General features: G+C 38.7%; 1 protein-coding gene across 7 annotated transcripts in view; it reads right to left on the bottom strand.

Annotated features, from left to right (window-relative positions):
- The window catches only part of KLHL24 (kelch like family member 24), a 76,334-nt gene that overhangs the window by 6,377 nt on the left and 60,796 nt on the right, over positions 1 to 9,161 (bottom strand). For all 7 annotated transcript variants that reach the window (XM_065074295.1, XM_065074296.1, XM_065074292.1 and 4 more), the window contains 5 exons: positions 7,614 to 8,601; positions 3,283 to 3,467; positions 2,008 to 2,126; positions 1,031 to 1,219; positions 458 to 646 (listed from right to left, as the gene is read on the bottom strand). In XM_065074295.1, the coding sequence (XP_064930367.1) occupies positions 458 to 646; positions 1,031 to 1,219; positions 2,008 to 2,126; positions 3,283 to 3,467; positions 7,614 to 8,533 (1,602 nt within the window). In that variant the 5' untranslated portion in view covers positions 8,534 to 8,601. The remainder of the gene's footprint in view (positions 1 to 457; positions 647 to 1,030; positions 1,220 to 2,007; positions 2,127 to 3,282; positions 3,468 to 7,613; positions 8,602 to 9,161) is intronic.

Here is a 9,161-nt window from a genome sequence, read left to right as displayed (position 1 = left end):
TAAGTCAGATACTTTCTGTGCTATACAATGGATTTTTTTCACACTGTAAAAATCAGCCTTCAATATTTTTTGTTGCACTGAAAGACTTTAATCAATTTTAAGGAAATTATTATCTTCAGTCAAAAACTGAAATATGTAGCAGACCTTGACAGAGATCAATTTCTATGAAATAAAAATATCATCCATTATACTGTTATGCTGTTCTCCAACAGTAACTGATCTCAAACAAGAAGACTGGCCTGGCTCGCAGTGACACCCAGCTGAAAAGCCACTGGTTTAGAAACTTTCTCTTCTGTGAGGTTTTGGATTATATAGACAAAGAAGCAAGAATGGAATCAGAGATGCAATTTGAACAGGGTTACACTAGTGTACACTCATTTCATGCCAAGATACTCACGTAAAAAAAAAAAAAAAATAATACATTTCAGATGTCTACAAGCCTTTTAGTGTTAATTACCTGTCTGCTGAATGTATTCTGTACATGCATCCAGTAGTCCTCAACTGGATCGTAGCAGTATATTGCTTTGGTAAGCCCACCAGCAACGTAGATCAGATTGTTTAAAGACACAGCCGTAATACATCTTTTTGCGATAGGGATAGTTGCACGGAGCAACCAAGAGTTAGTATCAGGATCATAAGACTGAACCTGAAAACAAATACATGCATTTCAGATTAAAAGACTAACTGAAATAATAACCTGGCATACCCACAAGGAGAGCCAAAGAAGCAATACCTGCTGGGCAATATCTCACCAAGAAAGTAAAGTCAATATAAATACAAGTCCATGTATCAGTAACATCTATACATGCACTATATGCAGCATAGTTTTCCCAATAGTCAGGTTTAAGAATTCACAGAACTCATGAAGCCTATGATGGTATCCATGAGAAAGATCATAATAACTGTATATTATTGAGCTAACGTTTTCTGCTCTGTATTTTTTGTATTATAATAATTCCACATTCTATTCAGTTAAACCAGCACTACTGTTTGCAATGGAGAAGAGATGTAACCAGATACAATCACTGACCTTGTCAGAACACGTGTTGTCATCAGGACCACCGCCGATCACAAACAGTTTGCCAACGCAGCTGGTGACGGCTGGAGAGCTCACAGCTTCTTTAAGGGGAGCCACCTCTGTCCATCGATTAGAAAATGAGTCGTAACACTCTACACTGCTGAGGCGGTTTTGCCCATCATATCCTCCAACAACATATACCTAAGCAAAGCGGTGAAAGCTATCATCATTTCATTTTTAGAGTAGTTATTACATTTCAATATGAAATAAAATTAACTAAAAGCTGCAAGAATCCTAATTTGCTAGGTTTGTGAAGGGACAATTTCCTTACATTTTCAATTTATACACAGAGGAGAAGAACCTGGTCTAAAAATAATAGGTAAAGACTCCCTGGAGAGTTCCATTCAGTCACATGTGGAATGACACTGCAAACACATGTCCAAAGCATAGTATTATTAATACTGAGACAGAAACTTCCTATTTGAATGGCATTTGTTAAAAACAGCATTTCTCTGCACTTCTCTTTTTACAGATTACATTCAGTAACAGCAGTGGCAAAACTCGATCTGAATTTACCTTCGGTTTTCTGTGCTTTGCTTTTTTCCTACTTGCTTACAAAAATATTTCTTCCTCTCAGCTTGTAAATTTACTCTGCTGTTGCTTCTCTTGTATTTAAGCAGAGCAGCTCGTTGCTACCTGTGTCTACCTTCTTCCCCCTGTTTGCTCCAGCTGCAAGTCTCATCTCTAAGAAGTTCAAGGCACACCACATAAATGACTGAGGGCTAGCATGATTTTCATGTCCTTGAATAATGTCTGACTGATAAAGAGTCTAATAGTTTAAAATATTATTTTATTCAAAAATATGTATTTCTAAAATTATTTGATAGGAAATACAAAATAATACTAAATATATATGTATGTTTTCTCCAGTTTTCTTACATACAGCAAGCATCCCCACTACACAAAGAAAATAAATATACTTCTCTTACTTTACCAAGAAGAACAGCCATTTTATGACGCCATCTGCCTTTATTTAAGGAGGCAACTCTGATCCAAATGTTAAGTTGAGAGTTATAAATCCAAACATCCCGGCTATTGATTCTTCCACCTTTAAAAGCAAAAATACGCCAACTTGAATAAATCCATTATTGAATGAGCATTAACCATTAAAGTGCCCCTCCGCAGTGGATAAAGAAAACTTTATATCCTTTTTAGGTGAAATGAAAGTCTATCTATGTTTATACATTAGACTGAAAAAGTCAGTTTCAGTGGATTGAAAACATGAAAATACACAGTAAGTTCTTTTACTTGTGTGCCTCTCCCAGGAACGTGCTGAGATTGCGTTAGATTATTTCTGGAGATCGGAATACATTTTAGTGGCTTTTGCCCGTGCTCTTCAGATTTCTTTAGTGCTGCTGCCTGGGAGAGACACTCGAGGTGTTAACTGTTTGTGTGCCTGACGGCACATCCCTCACACCTCTGTGCTTTGTGCAAACATCTCCTTTGTTTTACATTTTGTTCAAATTATGCAGGTGCTACACATCTGAGGAGACAGATTGTTTTTTTTTTTTGTTAAATTAAGGCATGGGGCTTGGTATCTAAGCCAGCAGTTGTACCTTGTAATTTATCCTTTCTAAACGCCTGAATGAGAGGTGTTTAAAAACCTATAGCTACTGCTCATCGCACTGTAAAAAGCTGTTACAAATGGATCCCAAACTCAGGGGCTAAAAGGAATTTGTTTCCATTTTACATTCCCGTGATGAGGAGCAGCTTTAACTGTTTTTCTTTAGGAGTCCGGGCAGTCATATGGTAGGAGCGAGTCACCAGCAATGTACCAGTGCTGCGGCGCTCCCAGGCAACCCGTGTTTTCAACCAGCACACAGCACGTTTTGTAGCAGAGAAAACGCTGCTGGGAAAAAGCCGCTTGGGATTTTTGACCCGTAATTTTTCCAACTGTTGCTGCAAAGAGGCCACTACTATATTTTAAAGCAGCGTACTTAACGAGCATAAGCTAGTCTCTTTACATACAACTGATGTCCTGGAATTGGTTGTAAAAACCTGATAATAATAAACAACAACAAAAATCACAAAACCCAGTTTTGCCTACAATGAGATTGGTTTGGGGCTGGTGTTCACCTTTTAAATCAGAAAGTGACTTTCAGCTTAGCTTCTGGGAATTCACAATACAAAAATCTGGAAAAAAACCAAACCAAAACAAACAACAAAGAAAAGAAAGAAGTCTTAAACTTTTTAGCATTATTCACCTGAAACAAGAATATCATTCCGTAGGGCACACACTGCATATTCAGACTTGGTAAACTCTGGAAGCTTAGCCAGTGACTTCCACTCTCCCGTTACAGGATCGTAGCACTCAGTGTACGGCAAATTAAACCCTCCAACTCGTTCACAGCCTCCAACAACAACTATCACCTCAGAATAACCAGTTGATCTAAAAAAGCAAACACAGAAAACTAGGATATACAAGATATTAATTAGCACATGAAGGCCAAACAACATTGTCTTCAAAACTGTGGGAAAACTGGAAAATTTACTATTTAGCACTAACTTAATAAATAAAAAAGAAAAAAAAAAGCTTAAAATGTTTGAGGTTATTTCCTGAAAAAAAAAAAAAAGCTGGAGACATATAATCACCAAAACAAGGGAAAAAGACAGACCTTACAGCCAATGGATGTTTTAAAAAGTGAAAAACAAGGGTAGCAGTAGAAGTAAACATTAAGAAATGCCGAAATAAAAATTCAAGCCTAAATCAAAACCTAAAATTCAGTGTGAAAAATTAAGCATTAGACAGTCTACAACGTGCACAAATAAGCCTTTAAATTCTATTCCACATTCTGATTTCTCCTCCTCCTAACCTGATGCTTCTGCTGCATTATACATATTATTATTCACAGCCGTAACAAAACTCATTATATGTTCATTCACATTTGAACATAGAGAATCAAGCAACCATCTTCAACATGCAAATCAAACTATGAACAACTTCTATCCTGCCTCTCAAATGTATAATTTCTGGTAAGTATTAGTCAAAATCCTTTCTTTTAAGGGCATTTTTAGATTAAAGGATTTTGCATTGATAGTTATTTCAAGGCCTGCTGTTTATTAATTACGTAAAACTGAATGCAAGACTGATTTTGTTTTTGTTAAGCCTTTTTGTTGTGTTTTAACTTTGATCCCAATATGAACAGGCATCTCGTTCACACCGTTGCATTGGGATAAAAGTCACATGATCTGTCCCCAAATTTCTTAACATGTGCTCTTATGCGCATCTTAACTTATAAATCCTGATCATGTTTTCCCTGTTCTGAAGTATCAGGAATAAATTAGTTAGCCCTTTATCTCCTGCCACCATATACCATAATTTAAATACATCATATATATTTCTACTCAAAATATTTTAAATAGGCAATGCTAAATGATAATGTACTATAAGCTTACACACTCAAGATATGTATCTGAGGAAGCATACTTACCGACCTGAACTAGTCAAAAGAAACACTCTCTCCAGCTGCTCAGCTTTGAAGTCACCTCGGTCCTCGTTTCTGTGTATTTACTGTTACTGTTTTTTGCATTTTTTGAGGAACAACTCCAAAAAGAACCTCTCAACGGACAAGAGAGGGGAAGTTCTGTGCCAGCAAAGCATTACCCAGGAAGAGAACTTCCTTAAAAGCAAGATACTCATCATTCGCCTTAGAAGGAAGTGCAAATTCATCAGCTAATTGTACATGTGAAAGAGGTTTGTCTGTTGATTACCTTCTAGATAAGAACCAAGGCCTCCACTTGTGTACTGAAAAGCTTACTGTACTGTATTATCAATCTTTATTTTAAAACTAAATGAATCAAAACCCTTTATGAATTACTATGATTGAGTTTTGCTCTTTAAATAAAATATTCATTTAGTACAGTATTTGAAGCCCACAGAAAACCAAAAAGTTTCCCAGCATTTTAGTACCTATATAACCATATCCTTTCTTCAGTAAAGAGACATTTTCTCTATTACATTTTCTTGAAGGGGTCCTGCACCATATAGGTTTTAAGGTTAGTTCCAAAAGACTTTTGCAAATGACAGAGGGCACATCAGTTTAAAAAAAAATGCAATAACAGACAAATGTAAAGTGAAATAAAAACTTATCTCCTTGGTGGAAAAATAAGGGACTACATTAAAGCTTTCTAAAGGCAACCAAAAAGGATGTATTAAAATATATAAATGTGATAACAATATGAGTGTACTCTTTAGTTAGAAGTTATCAGACAGCTTCACAGGGACTGTGTGATTCAAGAACTCGCAGGTACATGAAAATCTGAAGGTAATTCAAAGCATACAGAAGGAAGAGCCTGTTTTGTTTTGTATACGGAAACATTATTGCTGACAGCTTGGAGACTTGCTGTGCAACACAACGGCAGGGGACAAGAGAGACTTAAAAGGAGCAGGAGTGACAACCTCAAGATGTCACTATGTTGTTACAAATACACAACTGAAAAGCTCTTTCAAAAAGACCTTCTGCACATGTCAATGATGTCTAGTGGCAAAAGAGCAAGCAGGCAGCCGTTACACCACGTTTTAAACTTTTATCTACTGCAATAACTCTTCATTGGCTTCAAAAAGAAGAAAAAAAAATCAACTGTCAATTGCAAAATTTGTAGAAGCCACTTCACCCATAAGTTTGTACATACCCATACAAGGAATCATAATTAATTTTCAGAAGTTTCAGTAAAAACACTGGCACAGGAATTTCTGATCCCGCAGCCTGTCTCCTTTTAGAAACAGTTTATATAAAAAAGAAATTATAGGAAAGCAAGAAAGAAGGAAAAGAGCTCTCCAGCGTTCTCTCTTTCCCCAAATCCCCCCAGAAATGCCCAGAAAAGGTGTGATGAAAACATGGGAGGGGAAAGGGGAACCTGGTAACTGTTATGAAACACGATCTCTTCTTTTTGCTATAGGCAACAGAAACAAACAGCAAAGAACTATTCCATGAATGTAATATAGAAAAGGGGAAAAAATTCCTGCTGGGAGACCAGCCAGTTTTTCTCTTTCTAAATTACTTCTCTTGTTCCTGCGTACTGGATTCACAGTCCAGTTTAATAAGCTTAGCAGTAAAACCAACAAAACCCACAAAATCCCAAAGCAACAGCCTCCCTCCTCCAGCTTCATAAATCACCTGTATTAGGCAAGATACTTCATTTCCAGACACGAATGCTACCCTGAGGCTTTCCAGGTTATCAAGTAAGTACACACCACGCAGTCCCACAGAACTGTTAGGCCTGAGTGTATTTGCTTCCTTCATCAAGCTGAATAATAAACATACAATGAATACCACACCAAACACCACAAAACACAGCCCCACTCCAACCGCTCAGAAACACAGAGGTGTTCGATCTGAGTTCCAGCGTCCCTGACTCAGGCTCAGGGTATGAGATGCCTCACAAACTCTCATTGCACCAGTTTCCAAACTGCCACGAACCCAAACTTTGCGAAGACTCTCCATGGCAGAGTACAGCGTAGAAAACCCGACAGCAGGGCTGCGGGGGTTTAAGAAGAATTTATTCTCTCACAGCACGATTGAAAACTGCAAAGCCACTCACGGGGCAAACGCTTTTCGCCTATAAGCAAGCCTTCAACACATGCCAGAGAAAACAAAGGTTCCCTGCACAGTCACTGTACAGCAACCACATATGACTAAGAGTAAACAAAGAGGAGTAACTCCTAACACAATCTGTTTGTCCAGACCAGATCATTGCATCACCTGAATACAACAGATGATTTTATAACTACAGCTTAGATCAGCTGGAGTTAACAATAAACTATCGTGTCAACTATCACGTGGAGGTAAAGCTTTTACTGGGAAAATATTTTTCAGGAAAAAACAAAAACAACATAATCACTATTGCTCATACATGCCACTAATGGACTCTTCCTCATTTCTTCTTGCAACTTCAGTCACCTATTTGGGTAACACATTATTAAGTAGCAGCAATCCTGAATTATTAAAATGTCATAGAATAAGCATGAAATACTTCACGCGCTGCTCCATAATTCTTTAAAAATGCAAGATTTTGTTTCTTTAAGGTTAAGAACCTGTTGTTCTGCTATTACAGATCTGTGTACTACGCCATGATGGAGTAGGCACATGCTCTGAATATATATCCCCATCCACATCCCTTATAGTACGTTGCACACTTACAATATTTTGTTATAAAAAGAAGGTTGGGAAATGGAATAGTTTACCTGCTGCAGCACAGTTATTTTCAAGACACTGCTATTGTGTGAAATAACTAAGGATCTCACCTAGTGAACATTAACCTTTAGAAAATATTTTACTTGCAAGGTAATATAACTTCACTTACCTGAATGGTCATTTAGTTCCTAGCAATAAAATTATCTGTGCAAAAAACTCGCTTACGTACATGTGTGAGGTTCGTGCATTGTGGGCAAATACAGAAGCGCAACTGGTTTGGCTCCAGAATGCAAAATAAAATAATCTGCAATAAATGTTTTTCTAGGCACGTGTGTATCAAACATCTGTATATAGAACTATGTTCTTCTACAGAAATAAGGGGGGAAAAAACGCTTACTCACCTGCGTGGCCTAGTTCTGGGAGACATCATCTCATTTCCAAGGATGTGGTACCTCCTGGCCTCGTGCAGCAGCTGGTAGCACTCTGGGGAATTCTGAATCAGCTGGTCCACTTCCACAGTCTGAACAAAGTAGTTTGGGTGTAACAACGGGAGCCTGACATGCGTCAGAAGTTCGTGCAACACTGGTCTGCGCAACTCTACCGCCCGGTACACCCAGCGCATGACAGCTTCAAACACCATCTCCTCCTTAGTGATCACCAGTTCGTCGCTGCAAATGTAATCAATAAGCTCATCCTTCCCCAGTTCAAGGAACTCTTCATGCTGGGACACATCCTCAAATGTCTGCAGCGCAAAATTCCTGCACTTGGTGAACAGCGTCTTGAGTGAGTGTGTATCTGCAAAGCGCTGGATTCCCAGGCAGTTGCAAGGATCCAGCTGTTCTTCTAGGAACTTGGCGCAGGCGTCACGCAAAACACTGATCTGAAAGAGACTGGATGTTTCAAAGAGATACTGCACGTTCTCTGTGGTGATTTTCACCTTGCCGGTGTACACATACTGTAAAAAACAATCCATAGCTTCAGCAAAAATGCCGTTGATCTCCACCAGCATCTCTCTGCTCTCCCTGTGATCGTTGCAGAACATGGCTCTGAAGTAGCTGCTGCAGGCTGAGAGAACCGCTCGGTGGCAGGGAAACTCCCTGCCTTCCACGCAGATAATAACATCTGTGAACAGCCGGCTGTCTCGGAATTCATTGAAGATCTGGAGAATGCTTTCAGCATGGGATGATCCCGAGGAGAAGTCGAAAAACTCCGGGCCTGACAACGACTTTGGGTCCATTTCAAAAACTTTCCGCTTGGTTGCAGGGGAATCTCGTATCCCACTATCCTCTCTATTCAGTCTGCGTCCCAATATTAGTACCATTGTTACATCAGTTGGCTATAGAGTCATTGAGAAAAGTTCGCAGAGCTTCTCCTTCGCAGTGCTACGGTCTGCAAAATTAAAACACTTCATTATTCAGTCTGGTATTTTCTTAACTTCATCACGAGAACTAGACAAGATATGTGTTTGGTCACGCTAAGAATTGGTAGTCTTTTTGACCTTTACTAGAGGTCTCACATTATTACAGGGCAACTTACCGTGCACCTTGTGCAGGGCAATGCAGCATTACCAGCTACACATTAAATACAAAATATACCCATTGAACAGGTGTCATGGATGGCAAGTTCTGAATGTTCCAGCACCACTGGCACTGCATTAGCATTCAACATTAAAAAACCCTAAGATCTTGGCTCCAGCAAATCATCCAACTGACAGAAACCAAAGACTTCCTGGATAAAGATCCAGAGCTTGAGCTTTTCTCATTTTTCTGTGTAATCCTCATTTCAGCTGGAGCTTCCAAATACTACCATAACAGCACTAGTCAAAGGGGGGGGGGGAATCAGTTGAGAAACCACTCAATTTTCATTATAATGTCTATCATAATGAAGTCTTAGTGTTTAATAACATTCAGCTATCTCAATGAATAACCTTGACCTTAAATTTTTACCTC

Source organism: Columba livia, chromosome 9, assembly GCF_036013475.1.
Source record: "Columba livia isolate bColLiv1 breed racing homer chromosome 9, bColLiv1.pat.W.v2, whole genome shotgun sequence".
Classification (NCBI taxonomy): domain Eukaryota; kingdom Metazoa; phylum Chordata; class Aves; order Columbiformes; family Columbidae; genus Columba; species Columba livia.
This window is presented reverse-complemented; position numbering and strand designations above follow the sequence as displayed.